At 41.1% G+C, this 20,497-nt stretch overlaps 1 protein-coding gene across 3 annotated transcripts in view; it reads right to left on the bottom strand.

Annotated features, from left to right (window-relative positions):
• Positions 1–278: 278 nt before the first annotated feature.
• Positions 279–20,497, bottom strand: part of ZNF532 (zinc finger protein 532) — a 30,355-nt gene continuing 10,136 nt past the window's right edge. For all 3 annotated transcript variants that reach the window (XM_066339035.1, XM_066339034.1, XM_066339033.1), the window contains 7 exons: positions 15,924–16,105; positions 12,872–13,048; positions 8,731–8,893; positions 5,250–5,528; positions 1,771–1,883; positions 1,291–1,438; positions 279–1,027 (listed from right to left, as the gene is read on the bottom strand). In XM_066339035.1, the coding sequence (XP_066195132.1) occupies positions 533–1,027; positions 1,291–1,438; positions 1,771–1,883; positions 5,250–5,528; positions 8,731–8,893; positions 12,872–13,048; positions 15,924–16,105 (1,557 nt within the window). In that variant the 3' untranslated portion in view covers positions 279–532. The remainder of the gene's footprint in view (positions 1,028–1,290; positions 1,439–1,770; positions 1,884–5,249; positions 5,529–8,730; positions 8,894–12,871; positions 13,049–15,923; positions 16,106–20,497) is intronic.

The raw sequence follows: 20,497 nt of genomic DNA on the forward strand, positions 1-20,497 counted from the left end.
TTTTTTTAAAATATATTTTGTAAGAAAAAGTTTAAAAGCTTCCTTAGACATTTGGAAACCCAAGTTCTTTAGAATTTAAAATCTCCCCTTAGTTTGCTTCCTCTCTCATCTCCCCTCCTAGCACTTCCTCCTGATGCACTTCCATTAGCTAAACTTTCTTTCAGAAGCATTCAAAAACCAAATAGTTTAAGAGAACCTAAGCAACTGCCCCAGCATTCAGAACTCTGTTTTAAAGAAACTTACTACAAAAGAACAGAAACAGAAAAACAGAAAAAAACCCACTAGATACTGATACAAACACATAACAAAAGAGTATAAAAATTATTAGTTTAAATATATACAAACTCTTTTCAACTCAAATACTGCTTCAATAGTTCTGAGGGTATAGACAATGAGGGGGACACTTTTATGCAGAATATATTGCAACAGCCTGAACAGTACTGTTAACACTATTATACCTTGAACTTTCTGTAGCAAAAATGTCATTAGTATTCCAATGTGGAGCGAGATTTCTGCATCCCAAACAATCTGATCACTTATCAGCTGAGCTCATTCTTTTGGACTTGATAAAGGCCATGCCATGTGTTCTCATGTGAGTGTTTAAGGCCGCTTCAGTTTCGAAAGTCTTTGCACACACTTTGCATCTTCTGTCCGATGCCGCACTGTCGGACGAGTCATCCTCGTGATTGGGTTTGTTTTCTTGCTGATTATCCTCCCCAGACCCATTCTGTTTTGATACTGGCTGAGGCTCCTTCAGCTTATGTACAATGAAGAGGTGTCTGGAAAGGGACACGTGAGATGTGTAACAGAGTCCACATTCCCTGCATTGGTATGAAGAGCCATCAGATTTATGCTGAGGAATATGTTCATGAAACTGGAGAAGATTTTCTGTTGTAAAGCCACAAACTGCACACTTGTGAACTTTAAAAACATTTATCTTCAGCTTCTTTAATGGCTGAGTGATTGCACCTCGTGGAGGTCTGAACTCCATTACAGGTTCTTCCAATTTACGCTTTGGACTAGGAACCTACCAAAAAGACAGAAGTGGTGTATCATGTAAGCATAAATCCATAGGTTTTTTCATAACTGTTTGTGATTTGCCAATGTCAGAACCTTTCACTTGGCAGATTCTAGAACAACTCTGTTGAACAATCCTTTTGGGGCTCTACTTCACAGCAGATGAGACATTTATGGCAATTAAATACCTGTATTTATTTAAAGATCCTGAATATATACCCACAAAAAAAAAAAATCACTCTTAGTGATTGAATGAGTCTTCTCAGTGATTACCTTTGTGTCTTCTTTTACTTCCCTTTCTTCCATATTGGTAGATTCAGTCATTTCTTTCACATCAGGGTCTTTAATGCCATGCATCAACTGAATATGTTTTTCCAACATCAACCTCTTAGTAAAAGTACGTCTTGAATCTGGGCAGTGCCTGCAGACACACACACACAAACAAAAGTTCAAGTGTGATGCTTAGCAAGTGCCTTTTTCTAGATTAGAAGAGTGGTTGTGTATTTGAGAGACTCCTGAAAACCAGGTTCCCCAAAGTGGAACTGCCAGCACTCAGCTCAGCCAAGTTTCAGATCATAGACTTTACACACTACACTTTCAGAAGCCTGACATGTTTCTGCAGGCAGGACAGATAATTGATTTGGCCTGTCCTGAGCATCTGAATGAATGGGACACTGGCTCTTACACAGTTAAGACGTTCAACTAACAATGGTTTTTGTATTCCATTTCCAAATACATAAAAACAGAACTTACGAGCATGTATAAACCTTCCTAATGCCTTTGTGCTTGATACGATTGTGCCGACATAAACTATGGGATGAACTGAAGGATTTGTCACATTGCCGACAAGGGTGTTTCTTCATTTGCTGTAAAAAAACAGAAGAGAAAGACTTTCATTTAAAAAGCTCAGTTAAAGTGGTGCATGTGTTGAACCTTTTGATAAACAGGGGAGAAACATCACTTACCCGTTTTTGGTACTGTACTTCATGTACACACTCCCCCCTTTAACAACACTGTACAAGTCAGAGCTGGACTTCTTTCAAAGCAGTGTGGCCCCCATGAGCTGCACACACACCTGTCCCCAGCTGTAAACTCGTGTCACAGATGGTGGGTGAAGAGGATTTTCCTCCACCAAAGAAACAGGGAAGATCAGAAGACTATTTCTGCATCAATAAATGCAGCAGGATGAGGGGGTTGCTTTCCCTTCTCGTCACCAAACCATGTCCTCAGCTGCTGACTAGAAGCTCCTCAGCCACATACAGGGAGCAGCGAAGAGCACAGAAGAAGGACCAAACTTGAACCTCACAGTCACTGACAGGGTTCAGGAAAGTCATGCCAAAATGAGTGGTTTGATCTGATGCCAACTTGATGACCATCTGTTTGGGGAATTCTGTGAGGTTGATGGTGCAGCTGGTCAAGTGGAAGGAAAAAGTAAAGGAAGAAACTGAGAAGGGCTGGAGCAGTCACACATCACAGCTGTGTGGCAGTGAGCAGAGGCATCAAGTCTGTGGTCAGAAAAGCAGAAGGAGGATGATGCTTAGCAGGACCTGGGGGCACTGAGAGGGGCAGCCAGCTGTGACCCCACACTTGTTCCAAATTCCCTGGGGAGACTTGAAATAGAGACCCAAACAGGATTCTGGATACATTCATTTCTGCAATGGCAGCCAAACCAAAAAGAACTGAAAAATTAGTCCACCATGTGGACTAATTAAGTGCACCATGATCTGTTGTACAGCATCTTGTCTTGACAGGAAGAGGATGATCAATGAGTAAGTTGGAGTGGGTAATTCCTACTTAGAAAACATCTGCCCTTTCACAGAAACACACCTGCACACGAGTCCAAGGAGCTCAGCATATGCCTGCCTGGTGGAAGGCAGACACACATAATCCAGTTTCAGACAGGAGTTGTACAGGCTTGTTGGAACCCTCCCTTGTGTCTGGGCTGTAACTTTTTTTTTTTCCTTGCAGCACTTTTAAGATCAGGCAGAGAGTCACACCAAGGTGGCTACAGAATTTCCTACCCTACAGCTTCATCCAGGATCCTCAGGAGAGGATCAGAAAATGTGAATCTGTCTGTGTAGACAGTTCCCAATAAAGGCTGGAACATTAAGAATCTATCCAAAGAGGATATACATGGCAATACCTCTCCTATGAATACCTCTGCATAACCCAGCCTGGGATCAGTTAGGGGTTACAGCTCTTTCACTCTGGTCCTGCAAAAGCAGTAATTAGAAGTTTGAAACTAGTATTTTCATATACCTTGCATGACAATGGATTTTGTGAATAGCACACGAATTGCTTAATTACAGTTTTAAACAGTCATTCTGAAACGATCATTTTTGAGCATTTGACCCACACCTATCATTCTTAAGAAAATCAGACTGTAAATTACTTCCTCTATTTATTAGATCTGTACCACATACTTAGTTATCTTATGCTCATTCCTATTCTCTCTATAGTAAAAGTTTAGTTTTTCAACATAGTCTTTGACAGCTAACAATTACTAAAAAATTTGACAGGTTGGAAAGGAATGTAGCACCTGGTCCATACACCCCATTTCTTAAAGACATGGAGTTGTATTTCTATTCATTTTAGTACCTGTGTACCTCCTGTGTTATTGAAGGAACTGCTTGAATGGGGATAAAAACCAGTACCTGAATGGAAGCAATGGAATAGGCCTTCAGGCCAGGATTTGAGTGCAACAATTATCTCATATTTCATATTAAGGGCTGTTCTTGAGGTAACATTGCACATAAACATCAGAGACACACATTTAAAGCTAGTATTTAGAAACCATTATTGATATGTTACTAACCTTCTTTTACATGCCTTTGGCTACTCTGCTGTGGATGGAATCAGACTGAATATCACTCTCTAGTTCACTCTGAAGTGACAGTTTCGCTGGGAGGTTGTGCTGCTTTGTATTTAAGAATTGCATAAATGTACAATGCATTCACTCTCAAACCCGTTTCTGATTGCCAGTAAAAGCTCTGCTGAGTTAATATTTGGGCAGCAGGAAGCTGAAAGAATGGGGTGGGAGTTACTGTAGGCAATGATGCTGGGGCACTATTTGCTTGAAATTGTCCTAAGAAAATTGAAGATGACACTCAGTAGTCCAGCATTTTCAGCTTTTCCATAAAACATTTATAAACAGAATAAAACAATTTGCAGAACAGCTTCAGAGATAATAACTGTAATAGAAACCTCTGGAAATGTGCAATCATTTATTACATCACATTAGCATCCTGAAAGCTATGGATTTTCACACAGGGTGGTTCTCCTCCACTTAGACAAAATCAGCCTGCAATCCCTCCCAGTCCTGCTCTTTTGCTGCAGTGCAGCAGAGCACATCAGTTTAGCTGCCTGGCTCCCAGCTGAGGAAAGAGTCAGAGCACTGCCACCAGCACAGCAGCAAAGGTGAAGACTGGCTTGGCAGGTGGCTGCCACATACCAGCAGGGGCTTGGAGCTTGCCACAGCTAAGCAGGGCCACTGCTGCCTGCCAGTCTTTTTAATTTCATTTAACTGGAAATGCTATTGAACCAAGAAGAGCATCAGTCTCTCTGCTGGCATGAGGATGCAACATTCCCATATTTCATTTTCGATCCATTTTAAGTAAGATATCTGAAATTCAGCTGCTTTAGATACAAAAATACAACTTGTTAACTCAGCTGAACTTTCAAGTAAGATTAAAGCCACAGCTCAAATGTGGATTGTGTCTGCCTTTAAATGAAACAGCAGTTGGCACTCACTGGAGCAGTAAAACATGACTGAGTCTCCAGCCCTGAGGCTAACAGGCACTGAGCTTCAGAACAGGATAGAATCAATTTAAGTTGGAAAAGATCTTTAAGACTGGGTCCAACCATTACCCCAGCACTGCCACGCTCACCACACCACTTAAAGAGAGGGAACTGAGAAGGCACAAGGAAGAAATAACAACCTGGAACAGATTAGATGGCTTGGATGGAACACAGCAATATCTCTCACTCTTTCCATCTTGAAAAATACTCGGTACTGAATGAACAAGCCTACAATTGATTTTCTCAGGAGAATGATGTAGAAACTGAAAGAAACTAAGCAGGCAAAGCAAAAAAGATGGAATAGATATAAGAACAGTGAATAATAATGCTGTGACTTAATGGACTTATTTGCAAAAACACAAATGGAATTTAGAAACAAATACTTCACCTTTCAGGTTTAATTCACCTTTTTAAAATTGAAAATATTCCTTTACCTTTCCATGTTCTTTCCTCATGTGGGTGATGTAAACGTCTCTCTGAGTGAAGAGCCTGTCACACTCCCAGCAGGTCCAGCCAGGACTAGCGACTTTTTTAGGTTCTGCTTTCTTTATGGGAGAAGGTGATTTCTTCTCCAGCTTTTCTGTTCCGTTGACAGATTTTGTGTCGTCCTTGTTGTGACTGGCTGAGTTTTGAGTTGTGGGTTTAGTACTGAGAGGCAGATTTATCCCCAGGTTTGGTGGCCCCTCAACACTTTTCAAAGTTCCATGCATAGACTACAACAAAAGAGAGAGAAAAAAGGGTACGAAACTGCCCTAGATATACACAGTGGGACTCAATCAAAAGCCTTCAGTTACTTCTTTGGCATACTATTATCATCAGATCACATTCCTAAAGAAACAGTGAAGAAAAAGTAAAGGCAAGACCTAGCATGACCTAGCAATAACAGACAGCGTATGTAGGTATTTTCACAAAAAAAAATAAGATACTTACTTTGGAGGTTAAGTCTAAGTTGTGGTTTAAAAGGGAGGAAAAAAGGGCTCAAGAAGTACTTTATGTTAAGTTTAATTTCTCACTTTACTTACCTGACATGTTAGTTGAGCATCCTCATTGCAGACTATGTGATTGGGCTCTTCCAAGAAGGAAAGGCTTTTTTACTGACCAAGTGTTGACTTGGCATATTGGTAAATAAGATAAGGCAACCCTGGAAACATCACACGGCTATGTAATTTAGGATATATTAACTTTTTATGCTGAGGCTGAGGTTAAGCCCTGCCTTACTCTCCAGTCACGTTATGAGCACACTCCTTTGGGGCTACCTTGCAGGGCTGACAGGGCCCACAGCAGATCAGAGGGGCCTGACCAGCTGTTCTCCAGCCCCTGAAGCTCCTGGGTGGGAAGTTTTCCTCAGGGACTTATGTCTGCACTTTAAGTCAATGGTTAGTAAGAAGGGAAGAACTCCTCCTTTCCCCACTTCCAAACCAGTGTGGTGTGCTGGTGTGACACCTGAGCCTTCCAAACGAAGTGACTTTTTCAGGAAGGGCTGGGGGGCTTCAGCTGTGTGTCCGAGTTCCACATGTGGACGTGGACACAGCAAGAATGAGGAGGGTTGTGGGCCAGCAGGGCTGACTGCAGCCCAGAGCTAATCCACTGCTGAACAGGGACCCACAGCTGAGCTCTGAAAGGCTTGTCCTTTACCAGGACAGTGTTCTGATCCTCTCACCTACTGACCCTTACTATAACCCTCCTGGATGGTACGTTTAACCAGCCCAAACAGAATTGTTTTTCCTTCAGGTAAAACCCATCCAATCCATTCTTGATTCTGGGAATATAAGAATATCAATGTGATACTCCAGCAACAAGTTCTTTTGTGAATACTTTGGCTCTCGGAACTACCCACTAGCTCTGGAGCACGTACCAACCCCATCAGTAGAACATGTTCTTTGATTTAACAGCTTTTAATTAGTAGAAAAGCTAGTAATTAACCCCCCTAAACTGTTAATAAAAAGCAAAATGCATAGGACCAACAACTAAGAGCAAAATGCAGGTGTGTAGAAAAGGAGGAGGCTGGCTTTAGTATCCCACTGCACAGGGGAGCAAGAAATGAGGCTCCTGTACTCTCAGGCAATTGAGGCTGACCTGGAGATTCCATTCCAGCCTAACCTGTCAGCATGTAAAATGTTAGTGCTCAACTTTCCAAATGTCTTTTAAATACAATACCTGAAATTTCATTTCTTATTTGAAACTACACCAAGAGCATTAAAGCATAGTATGGAGTCCCAGTGCTGGGCAAACAGGGAGCATTACACCTCCAGGCCAGGCCAGGCCTTCACCATCTGCTCTCACTGGCTGCTGGCAATTTTCTTGTAGCGAAAATAAGGAAAATTACAGGAAAATAAGACATATATATTTTGCCATCAAGAAATACTGGCATCTGCAGGAATTATTCTGGGTTATTTTCTGTAGCTTTAAATAATCTCCTCCTGAGCTTCCTTCTGTCCCTTTCTGTCCTACTTTCACCCAGGTCTGTCTCTGCCTTGATGGTTTATGTCTAGCCATACCAAACCATTACGTTCTCTGCAGCTGAGCTCTGCCTCTGTCTGGCACTCGGACTCTCCCTGAATCCTTTTCTGCTTTTATCTACAACCTGTTACTGTTTTTTTCAGCCCCTCTTAACTGAATTCCAATTTACACTGCTTTGCTCCAGTCCCTACTGCTACACGCACATCCTAAACACAAAACCAGTAGTACTGCTACTGCACATATGTTCTCTAATCCTCTAATTTTAGTCTCAAAAATATCTGAAATATTTATAGTGAATCACGCTAAAACCCCACTGGCCGAAAGTTCAAATACTGTCATGGAACACTAAAGCCAAAGAAATTAAGTATTGCCCAAGTAACTGAGAATATCTTTAAAATGTGAGATGGCAGTAAAGATAGCTTCTGGCCCTAACTGCAGTCAGATCGAGCTCCTGAAAGGCCTGTCTTCAGGTCTTACAGAACTACTTATGTACAGATATAACAAGACTTTTCCAGTAATAGCTGAGTCAGGAAAAACTAATTACAGAAACAAGACATACACTCCAATACACAGAATTAGCCTGTTCAGTTAAAAAAAAAACCCAACCATCTGAGTAGATCAAAGGAAACAAAAAACAGAGTTTGTGCATTGCTGCATGAGAGGAGCATCTAAGACATCTTGCAGTAAACATGCAAGAACTAGTGGTACTAGTTCAGAAACAAAGAAAATATCTAGTCCTTGTATTTCTGAACACTTTGGCTCAGCCCTTCCCTCATCTCCTCCTGAAATCAAAGACTGGCTTTAAGACCACCTGTTTTTTTCAAGACTTGTGATCTTAGTTCCAATACTACTTTGGAGAATTCTCTGGTTACAAGTGCCATAGTTGGGCCCAGAATGCAAAATGATGGTTTTGGCAGCCAGAAGAGATGTCTGCTTTTCCACTTTGCTGTAGAGAAACAGTACTCAGAAATTGTGTCACCGCAGAGAAGTGCAGCGAGCTCCACAGTGCCATTCTGGACCTTAGGGCTGTGTTCAGGCACCAGGGGTTAACAAGGCATAAACCCTCAGCTCTGGTCTGCATGACATGAGGTAACACCAAAGGCTCGATTTTGTGATACATTCAGCATTCTCAGCTCCTAACAATTGAAATAACACTTAGAATACTGTAAATAAAACTCAGTATTTGTTAGAATTGGACTTGCTGAGATATTCCCGGTATACCGAAATCAACATTCTTACAGAAAAACCAACTGAGTCATCACAGATATGCTGAAACCAGACAAAATATAACATTTTAACATTTGAGAACAATATTCACAGATTACCCCCTCAGAATTATTAACATCTCTCTCAGCAGTCTTCCTGTTATTCTGTGCCTTTTCGCAGTATGTTCTCACAGCATATATTGCATGACAAATGGTATCATGAAGGAAACAAGAGAAGATGCCTACACACCTTGATATGATCCATCATAAGCTGTTTCTGTGCATACAGAAGAGAACAGTCTGGACACTTGAAAACAGACACCTTCTGGTTTTCAATGTGCTGATCAAAGTGGCGATAGAGCAAAGGTTGTAGAGTAAACACAGTGTCACACATAGAGCATTTATATATTATTCTAAAAACAGAAGTACAATAAACAATGTCAGTCATGTTGAAGATCTATTTGCAAGAATCATGACTTTTTTTCTCATCACAGATAAGATCTGACATGTTTAAGCAATCGTTTCACACTGCCTGAAATAGTTCAACTAATTCAAAACATCCTCCAATTTCAAATTATGGGAGCAGTAGAAGAAACAGAAAAATAGAAAAAGAAATTTAAAGTGCAAACAAGAAGCCAGAACACAACAGCATGTGCCAGTTACAGATACAACAACATCTGCTCGGGATACTCTGCCAGTTTAACACCTTCAGTTGTTGTTAGCTACACATTGTAGCTAAAGGATAATATCCCTGCTCCAGGTTACAAATACAGTATGTTTTAAGGGAGCGATTAGTAGTTAGTAGCATACTTCAAGATGAATACATTTTTGGCAGTATTCATGGCTTTGATGCTCCTGAATGCCAAACCTAGCCTCTGTCAATGCCCTGGATGGGGCACAGGATGGGATTTCCCTGATCTGCCATTCCAAACCTTGATGAATGTGTCATAGAAATGTAGAGACCAAACGCTTCCTGTCTTGGAGCACATGTGACTTTTGAACTTATGTCCCCCAGCCTCCTGTTCTTACAGCACTTTTCTAGCCCCAGAGCATCAGATGAGAGAGAAATCTAAGCCCTCTAATCTGGAGAGCTGCAGAGAAAGTTTAGCTAAAATAAAAGAAACCCAAGGTGCTCAATAGGTGCTCAATACAACAACCCATCTTTAAGAGTAACTTCCACTAAATAAAACAACCCTCAAACCTCCCTGCCTGCTAAAGCACTAAATCTTCTCATTAGCTACGTAAATGTTCCCAGTCCTTTCTATGTCCCTCTAAGTAATTAGCACTGCTAGTGCATTGTTCCAGAGCTCTAGGGATCACTCTGCACTGAGTTTTGAGATGACAAGAACATGGGTATTGCTTCCATGTCCAAACTGTCCTGTAATCCCAAATGAAAAACAATACTTCTTCATATTAACTGGGCAAGACTTTGTTTTTGTGGTATCAAATGGTCCCAGTTTCTCACATATGCTAAGATAAATCTATTATTTACACAGCATCCTCTGATGATCAATCTATTATTGTCCTGCTTTCTGCGGTGAACCCTATACTGCAGATCTGTAGTGAATCTGCTACAAAAAAACCCAAACCCAACCTCTTTCTGAGTTTATTGTATATAAAAACTGTAACACTCTAAAACACCACGAGCTGAATTTCTGTATTTTCTGTGGCAGCTGAAATACTTTACTCTGCCTTCACAGAAGCAGAACTATCTGAACTAAAGATCCAAATTTCAGACAAGTCTCTGGGCAAAGACTCTATTCGCTTAAATTCATACCAACACACCTCACAGTATGAGTTATGACTATACACACCTCGAGTATTTCCTTCAGACAGAGCAAAAACATGATTTGCAATCCTTAACAACATACATGCAACCATGTATGCTGGTTTTGGGGTTTTTTTAAATTTAATTGAAGTAGTCAGTGTTTAACATGCAACTGGCCTAAAATGCTGTTCAAAGCTTAAAGGCAGTTGTGCTTCCACAGGATGTCATTTACAGGGATGCTGGAATAAGTCAGGCAGTTCATCCCATCCCATCCCACCCCACTGCCAGGCTGGTTACTCAGCACTGCTCCTGCCCCACAGCACACACCAATGCAGATGCATGGCCGTTTCACTTCCCAAAAATCTGCTTTAACAAATTCACATTATTATCTTGGAATAAATACAGGTGTTATCTCACAGGAAAATGCTTTCAGTCACATAAAAGACATTTAGTATTTGGAAAGCTTTTGCACCAGAGGATAGTATTCCTCCTTCCCATTTTTTTTTTCTAAAAAAAAACCAAAAAACTTGTGGGATAATATACTTTTTGCCAATAGTACCATAAATATTCATAATTTGGCTTGATAAACAAGAATTTCTCCCATATTCAAAAAGAGATCAGCCATGAAAAATATCTTAGTGCCAGTCCTAGACACTGTTTACTGAAAAAAAGAAGACCACCTCTGTGGTTTTCTGCAAAACCAAAGTTTAGAGTATGTTACAGGAGAGAACTTCCCAGAGTTGAAAGACAAGACAGCCATTCATTTCCCTATATTAAAATAATCTCATTTCATCCCACTGAGAATCCCTGCATATAAAAGTCATTTTTCATACACCAAATCATTTCGTGCATCTGTTCTGCAGCAACTATTTGTAATGTAATTGTAAATCACACAGTTCCAAGTGAATGCCAGAGGCAGGCAGCCAGATTCCCCAGGAGCCCAACTCCTGTAAACACAGGAGTGTAACCGACTGCAGCCCCTCAGAGGCCGTGGGACAAGGGTCCTGGCACTGCTGAAAGCACGGCCCGTGTCCTTGGACCGTGCCTGGCCTCAGCAGTGATGTTAGCAGGCTTGCAATGCAGTCACACAGCCTGGTGCTCCGGGATGAGCACAGATAACCCAAACGTGCATGTACTGCCTCAAGTACAACCTGTCTGCTCTGCTCTGAACTAGGCAGGCCGAGAACTCTGAACGCTGCAAGGGCTGCAAAAATCCCACCAGACACTCTGCATGCGTTTAGGGCAGCACTGTGATCAAAACTGGCAAATTTAAAGGAAACACCACTTCTTAAGAGGAGTGCTCAACTATGGATCTTGTGACTTACTGCATTAGTACATAATAAATTTTTATTTCATTTCTTTATAATCCAAGTAAATTCAGAAAGGAATACAATTACAAGCGCATCTATACAGAAAGAAAACTAATGCAAAAATACTTAATTCATGAACCTGATCAGAAACAATTTGGCAGATCCAAGCAGAGTTCACTTTTCATATGTGTAGCATTTTACACAAACAGTGATCTTAATCTTTTTGATTTCTCTAATGAGAACTATGGGAACCTGAAAGAAGTTTTAAATGCTAGTACCTCACAGCCTCTGACTAATGATACCATCCTGAATTAAGACAATGTATCATTTCCCACTCGGCAGAAATGCCTCCATTTGGTATCAGACATGGCAAGTTTGTTGCCATTTTGCTTTGATGGAGGCGTAAACAAGAAAAAATATCCTGTTAATGTGTTAGAAGAAACAGTTAGAAACTGAACCCTTAGAAACGCTGGTTGTCACATCACCTGACACCTTCTACATTCTTGAGCCTGCAAGTTGTTACCAACCTTGTGCAGGCCCCAGAGGAAACACGGAGCTCACTCCCTGATTGCTCTGAACAATACACCTGTAGCCCTGAGGAAGAGGCGGATGGAGGAGAAGGGGTGCTCAGAAAGGCTCAGAGCTCAGGGCAGGAGGAGTTGGCACACACACAGCAGCACCTGTGGCCTTCAGCAGAGCCCACCAGTGTCCAACAGCTTTACAAAAGGGCCCTGATGCCGAGTTCTACCTGTGCCCTGTGTCACCACCTTCAGCTAACTACCACCTTTATGGCCAGCTTTCCTAGCTGCAGAACAAAACCACTTCTGCTTTAGGCCAGAAAGAGATTATCTATTGAAAAAACCTTATATAAACAGACAAAATAGCTCTTTCTCAACTTTTCAACCAAAATATGAAAAGCCCCACATAAGCACTGATGAATCTGAGCAGCTCTTTTTGGAATCACATCATTTTAATTCACAGTAAAAAAGCAGATGAGCTAAGCAGATTAAAATATCAGAACGAGCAACACTTTGGCCACTTGTCCAAATAATTTAGGTAATTACATTTGCAATTACTTTCTTGTAGCATGCAGTGCTTAAAGACCTGCTAGTGCATTCAGAAAAATGCCACCTTTGCCCAATGAACTGCCAGCTGCAAAGTCATGAAAGCACTACACAAATCCCACATTACCAGCAGGCTGACAAACTGGAGACTGTCAGAGGTGACTTTTACGACTGCAAGCACAGGACAGAATGCAATTTCACGGGTCATTCAAATGCAGGCAAGTGCAGTAGAAGATGAAATTTGCTTACTTTGGTTCGCCTATCTTGATACCCGGGTGTTGTGTGTAGGCATGGGAGTGTGTGCTGGGAGCAGATTTAAATGCCATGGGACAGATAGGACACTTGTAAAAGACTTCACAGTGACAACCTTGAATATGAGACTTGAGTGCCGCCACGTCAGAGTACACAACATTGCAGTGCACGCAGCTGCGGAGAGAGCGGAGGAGAGTCAGTGCAGCCCTGCCCCGAGCACTGCTGGACATATCAACATGGATTTTCAAGGAAAGGGAGGAGAGGAACACACACGGATAACAACGGGATAAAACTACATTACTCTGTCAACTTAAATAAACTGCGTAAGAATCAACATCACCGGTGATTTGTGGATCACAAAGTAAGGGGAAAGAAATTTCACACATTTTCATTTGAAAATCTAGTAAGATCAGAATATGTTTTTATGTTATTACAATAAAACGAATAGAAGTGTCAACAGACAAATACTCTATTGATTGCAGAAAAAATACTTAAATCTTCTGCAAATTTGGAAAGAGATTTTCCAGAATGCATTTTTATCACATGCAAGGTATTGTTTAAAGTACACCACAGCAATTTAGAAACTACCACCAAATGGAAAACCAGTAAGGAAAATATTTTCACCATTTCCCTTGTTTAGATTTAATGAAGATATACTGGTAATGATTTTCTGTACATGTAATCAAATCAGCACTTGGATTGAAACTCAGGAAAACGACACCGAATCCCTGCTATCAGATCAATATATCATACTGAAATTCAGAAAAATATTTTTCAAAAACATACTTCTGCTGTGTCGAAAATTTGTGACCTTTCTGCATCTATTCTAAAATGAAATGATTAAAAAATTCAGTTAATAGGAGAACATAAGAATTTTTATACACAACGGTCCCCTTTAATGCCCTACATCTCCAGTACCAAATGCTCCCAAATCAGTCCAAGAACAGTGCTATCAGCAATTACTTGTTGAATGAGACAATTTCTTGTAGATCAGTATTTTGCAGTAAGACTTTTACAAACTCTTCAAATGTAGAAGGCCTCCACCCTTCCAGAATTTTAATTTTAGCATCTATCATGGCATATGTTGTCACATAAATGTCAATTTATTTTTCGATAATTTTAGTGCCCTGATGATAGCAATAAAGCAGGAAATACAGTTCTACATTCAAGGATCCCATTTTGTTTTTAAAATTTATTACCCTTGCATTTTAGAAAATGCCATCCTTTCTTTTTCCGGGCATTTAATTTATACTCTTAGTAATATTCATTGAGTTTATACGCATCTAGTCTCTGTTTACCAATGCATTCTCTAAAGCAGATCATTCTGATCTTTTTTGGGTCTGTCAAGATCTTCTGTGTTGACACAGAGCTGAGCACCTGAGCACTTCTCCACAGCCATACCCAGCATGATGCTCTCAATAACACATCTCCTCCTGAGGCGTCCCTCCGGAGAGCCGGGTGGCCTTTTCCCCTCCCCATGCCACGGCTTGACTTCATTCTCTAGTGATGCCACCTAACACCTGACCCTCAGCATCCACCGTTGTATATTACACAGCTCCTAAGGACCAAGCCCTCCTCCCGGGGACTATTCTAACAGCCCCTTGCTTTCACCTCGGCAGGATGCAGGGAAACATCAGGCTGAAGTTTTCAGCCGATTCAGTGCAGACAACTAGCATCAATCACTGGAATCAAGGGAACTTCTTGACAGAGGCCCTCTGGAAAGGCAGGACAGGGTATGCTGCCCCTCAGGCAAAAGCACTGCAGTTCTGAGGAGAGGCTGAGGAGTCTGAGGAGGGAGACAGTTACATTCCCAGAGACTGCTTTTGCCTGCCTCAGTAACTTTGGTTTAGTCTCACCAGATGAAGAAATTCTGACTCAGAGTGACATGAGATGCTTATGAGACACCTTGAAAAGTTTAGTGACTTAGATTCCCAGTCAAGGGGACTCTGCTGGGGTTAGTGGGGCAGGCCAGGAGTCCCTAGAGGTGCCTCTGTGTAAAAGCCCCAGAGACATACATTAGAAGGAAGAGCAGTGGAGTGCAGGAAGCAGGTGGAGGAAATGCCGGATGACACAGACTACTGCTTGAGAGAAGATGGTAAAAGAAAAGAACCCAAAGAAATGAAAAGAGCTTGGAGTTGTGTCAGGCCACGGATTCAGGCTGAAAACAGAGGCTTGATGCAATAAAAATGCTTTCTTCCCTTAGGGGAAGATTGCACAGCCATCCTGGAAAATGAACTGTGGCACCTTAAGGATAGAAAGGGCTACCTGCTCTAAAACTTTAGAATGGCCTTTTTCCAGGCAGACAGTGTGAAGTGGATGTGTTTTTGGAGTGCTAAGCAAAGCTCAGGGTACGGGTGGCTCTTCTGATCTCTTGCTGTGCTGCCTGCCATTCAGTGCAAGGAAAATTCTAACAGAAAACATTTTTTCAAGTCTTTCAAAACTAAACATTTCTGTGAAATGCCTCTATTCCCCATTTTCTCAGTGAGCTGCCATTACAGGGAAATGTAAAAGTCAAAGGGAAACTGAAGAGTAACAAAGGAGAACCAAAAGACAAGGCTGTTTGAGAAAGGCAATTTCCACGTGATGTAAAGCCAAGGAATCTTGACTGGCCACAAAAAAAGAGAACAACCAGACAGGTGCAATATGCCCATCAACATCTCAACCATACATTCTGGAAGTACTGAAAATGACTGTTCTACCAGAGAGAGCAATTTAAATTTAATGTTTGGAAAAAATTCAGGAAGTTTTTTTAAAACCTGAAATTAGAACAATGCATCTGAATTCTCTGCACTTTATAAACCGTGAAGTCCTGAATCTGTGAGACACTAGCTAGTATTCTGCTTTAATCATATACATAAGTGGATGCCCAAAACAAAGCAGAATCCAAATGTATTTATTCTAAAATTTTAATACTAATAGTACTGTTGGCATGACAATCTTAAGCCCATGAAGCTGGTATTGTCCCAACAATGCTTATGAAAATGGAAAAATCACTTCTAAAATCATCAATTATACATAAATTGATAACAAAAGGAATCATTATACTGACCGAAACCCAACTCTTCGGGTATAATGCAGGCAGTTCTTAGTGACATGGGTCTGGAAGTGGACAGATCTGCAGATTGCTCCACATTCAGGACACGTGTATGGAGATTTATGCTGATGAATTCTCTGGTGTGATGCAAAACTGCACTGGTTAGGAAGCAGCATCTGGCAGATATTGCATGTCTTCTAAATGATAAACCAGAATAGATGAGACAAAAGGTTTGGTTCAGCTCTACATAACGTCTTGAGTCAAACACTGCAATATAGCAAATAAAGGTTAAATGTCAGAACTGGGATGGGACCCAAAGCAGTATCCAAGTACGAACACGAGCCCTGCTGACAGAGCTGGCAGGTGCTGGTAGCCATTGACTGGCATTCTGGGCCACAAAGCTCCTTCATACACCACTAGCCACAGGAGATACACATGGTTTACAGAAATATTACTAAGGTGAATTCCCAGATTACCTGAATAGTGCAAGGGGCCTATGTACACCTCCAGAATCAAATTATGACTTGGGACTTGTGAATCTCACCAGTGACTTGCAAAGATTTAAAATCAAACCCAAGACTCCTTCATGACATCAGTATTTTTTTTAACATGTATTTGCCTATTTTTAGGAATGTTCTAAGAGTCAGGCATATGTAGTGATGTGTACACTCTGCAAGAATATTGACCAAAAAAAGATCTCCAGAGCCGCATTATAAATTATTTGCTAACATATGCATGAAGAAATCCTGAAATAAATGCTCTGGGAGCACTGTGGCCTGGAGTGTTTGAACACAGTCTCCATACAAACAGACTTCTCCAGTGTCCTGACACAGTGACATGGCGAAATGGAAACCATTCAATATACAGCACGTTAAGCAAAGAAAACCTGTCATCACTGCAATGCAGGTTGCACTGGCACTCCTGCCAGCCCACTACAGTAATGTTCAGCATTGGTAGACAGACGTCCTGCTCTGCTCCAAGGCTCTGCCTGAGTTCAGCTATCTACAGGGATTTCAAACTGGCACCTGCTCAGAGCCTTTGGGACACAGTAAGGCTGTATTGAGACACACAGAAATACTCACTTTGAAATGCCAAATACTTGGCCTTAATTGACCAAACAGTGGCTAGAAGTGGGGGACTCACAGCCTCAGGCTGACCAGAACTGTTCTGGGGAGTTAACTTTGTCTTAAGTTCAGCTAAACGCAAAACTCTCTGACCAGCCGTAAGTGCCACATTTTCTGGGCTCAGTACCACTCCCCAAACCTCTCTCTGGCTGTTCCTGTATTAACAAGCTGTAATACAATACTGAAGCACCTGGAGCATTATGTGATTATGCAAGAAAACAGCAAACCAGAACTTCTTATTTCAGTAACAGAAACATTTGGAGGTTTCACAGCCCTTCCAAAGCCTTTGGCTTGCAGGACTTCTGAAGGAAACCGGGATGTGATGCTACAGAAGAGCCACACAACATTCCAGCCCCAGCTCAGTGATCTTCCTGATTTTGCAGCAAGCTGCCAGACTCATTTGCTGACCCAACATGCCAATGATGCTCTTAGTTAAGGCCCCTGCTCTGCTATTTCAATGAGTACAGAAAATGTTTAATTTTAACTGATTACAGTAGAACAAGAAGCATCTACTGTGAAATTCTGACATTCAGCACGTTTGCTTACCATTTTATTTTGGGCTTAAGGTGGCATTAACTTCCAGTTCTCTCATTCCAACCCACACCAAAATAAAACACAGTTTGTGAAAATCATCACCTGCCTGCATTTAAAGTCAAAGTTTCAGAAAAAAAAAAGGGTTAGAAGGAAAAATGGTGGAGGTGGAAAATAAAGATACACACATACACTGAGTATGAAGGGAAATGAGCTATGTAGTTTCCATGGGAGCTATATACTCCTATCTATAGCTAAGAAAAATATTAACATTCATTAGCCCAGATCTGCTACCTTTTCCCCCCAGCAAGTATATGAGGGTTTTGTTCAGTCAGAAAACCTGTCAGTGAGTCTGGGTAAATATTCCTTTAGCAGGAATATTCCTTTAGCTTAATATTCCTTTAATAGGAATATTAATGGCAATAAAACATTACAGAAAGGTAACAACTTTATAGGGAATATATTTTCATTGCTAAGATTCTTCTACCATTGCTTATTTGAAACAAAACATTCTACCTTCCTAACAGGAGTGTAAGAGCAGCTATTTACTCATTGGAAACACAAAACTATACATTTTCCATTTCAGGAGCAATTACATGGGACACTAGAAAGAACAGTAAGCTGCAAATAACCTCTCTTCCCATTACTTGTTTGCAAAACCTAAGTGTTTGTTCTTTCTTCCTTCCTTCCAAAGAAAAAAATACCAGTCTCTTCCAACTTCCCTGTCCTTTCCCCCCCACAGTAATAGCAGTTTTGCAGCAAAAAGCCAGTGCCAAGCACTAAGAAGGAAAACAGGTCAGATTATTTCTCATCCAAGATCCTCAAGAGGTAACATCTAATCAAAAAGCAGCAACATACTTAGTAATAAATGCCTATAAAGACTCTTTCTCCAGCAAACACTACCACTACAGGGTGCAACCAAACACAACGTAAAAAAGAGTGGCTGCTTGACATAGGAAAAGGACTAAAAATGTTTAATATTTAAAAGGATATTTCAACAAAGAACATTTAAAACTACATTTATTAAGTGTTCTTTTCAAATGGAAGAACATGAAAATAGCTTCTTTTCCTCCTGTGCTTTCCACTTTTTTTAAACCTGCAGCTCTTAAGCAGAGCAAGTTTCTATGAGGAGACACAAACACCCTGACTGGCAGCAGGCAATGCCAGCTGCTCCTGCAGCTCCAGGGGCTTCCCTCCCTGAACAGCAGTACCTGGGAACCCACACTTCTCTCTCCACCTCCCTGCAGCTGCATTGTGACATTCTGTGAACATCACGATTGCTTTCCTTCAGTAAATTACCAGGATTAATAGTACCTAAAGGACATGTATGGAGAGCAAACTCAGCAGCAACAGGGAAAAAGCACCAGACAGAGGGAGAAGGGGAAGGGCTTAGTTTACTCGGCCATAAAGACAAAAATCCTCACACCCCGAAAGTGAGAACGTAATTTTATCTTTGTTCTCTTTCTTTTTCCGTTTCTATTTTAGCCTTATCCTCCCAACCTATTCTGTCTCTCATCCAACTGCTTTGTCTTGGCACCTTCTTACTTGCTTGATTTTCCAGTACCAAAACCAACAGGTTTTTGCAAGGACTACTAGTTCTTAGAAGGAATGTTACCTAATGGGCTTATTATGGGAAAAAACCTATCTTCAACCAGCAAGCACCAGAAAATCGGTTAGCTAAAACCCCTAAGTATTTCCTAGCTTGAGCCAGTGCAGAATACAGTCGTGGTCAGCCATTAGATCCTGTTCAGAACTGTAACATCTATGGAGGGACATGTTCTGCTGAAGGAAGCTCCCTTAGGTATGAACATTTGTAGTATTTTACAAAGAGAAATTCCCTTGCATGGCATTCCACTTGCAATCCAGGCTATTTCAGTCTATCTCTGCTGCCAGTTAAAGAGAGGAGCTAAGGCAGAGCCACATGATCAAGGTTATTTCCCCGTGCAAATCTCTTTACATTAGTACCCGTAGTGGTAGGTACAGTGGAGCTGCTTCATGGTACAGAATAGGTCCTACATGTAGTGAACAGATCCTGCCAGGAACCTGCCTGTGCTCCTAGGACTTGTGCATTTTTTTCTAACTGCAGGACTTAAAATCTTTAGCCTGTCCACTGTTGTGTGATTCCCAGGAAAACTGGGGCATTCCTGTCTTAATCATGCTTGCAGGCTTTCAGCTTCCCCCCGCAGCAAGAAGCTGGAGCACCAAGCTCACCTGAATGCCTTAAAACACACCAGAATCCCTTTTAATTGGCACACCCCAACAGAGATCCAGCCGTATCATTTAATTAACCACTTTCGCTCTGCCAGGATTATAAAATACATCGCACACTGATTAATATTAAGTTTTATTGAATGACGTATTTCTTTCAGGTCAGGCCACATACATTAGTAAAGAATTTTCAAATGGTTTTAAAGTTGAACTCATTAGCATTTGTAAGAGGAAAAGAAACCCAACCAACTAAACGAATGATCACACAGCAAGGAAGACGTGCAAGTGAGAACAGCACTTTGCACTTTCCGAGGAAGAGCTGAGGCAAACAGCAGGCCAGTAGTCAGTGTGCCGTTTGTCAGTGCCTGAGTCCCTCCCTGCACGTGAGGGGAATGCCTCGCTCACTTAAGGCATTTGGTGAAAACTCTAAAACCTGAGGACCAATCGAGAATTAATCACTTCAAGCTATCATTCAGGTTGAATAGACAGGCTGTTAATGAGGGTGCCAATTAAGTGGATTCCACAGGCTAGTCAAATTCCAAAGCACAGAAAGAAGCATTAACATATTATTAGTAAAACCCATTATTATTTTCTGTATTATAACATTCAGCTGAAAGAAAGCTAATGTTAAATTTTAGCAAAAATATACAGCGTCAATTTCAGACTTCAGGGACTAAGAAGATTCTAAGAAAAAAATCTTATTTAAAAAGTGCTGACATTCACTAT

This window comes from Sylvia atricapilla, chromosome Z (genome assembly GCF_009819655.1).
Source record: "Sylvia atricapilla isolate bSylAtr1 chromosome Z, bSylAtr1.pri, whole genome shotgun sequence".
Classification (NCBI taxonomy): domain Eukaryota; kingdom Metazoa; phylum Chordata; class Aves; order Passeriformes; family Sylviidae; genus Sylvia; species Sylvia atricapilla.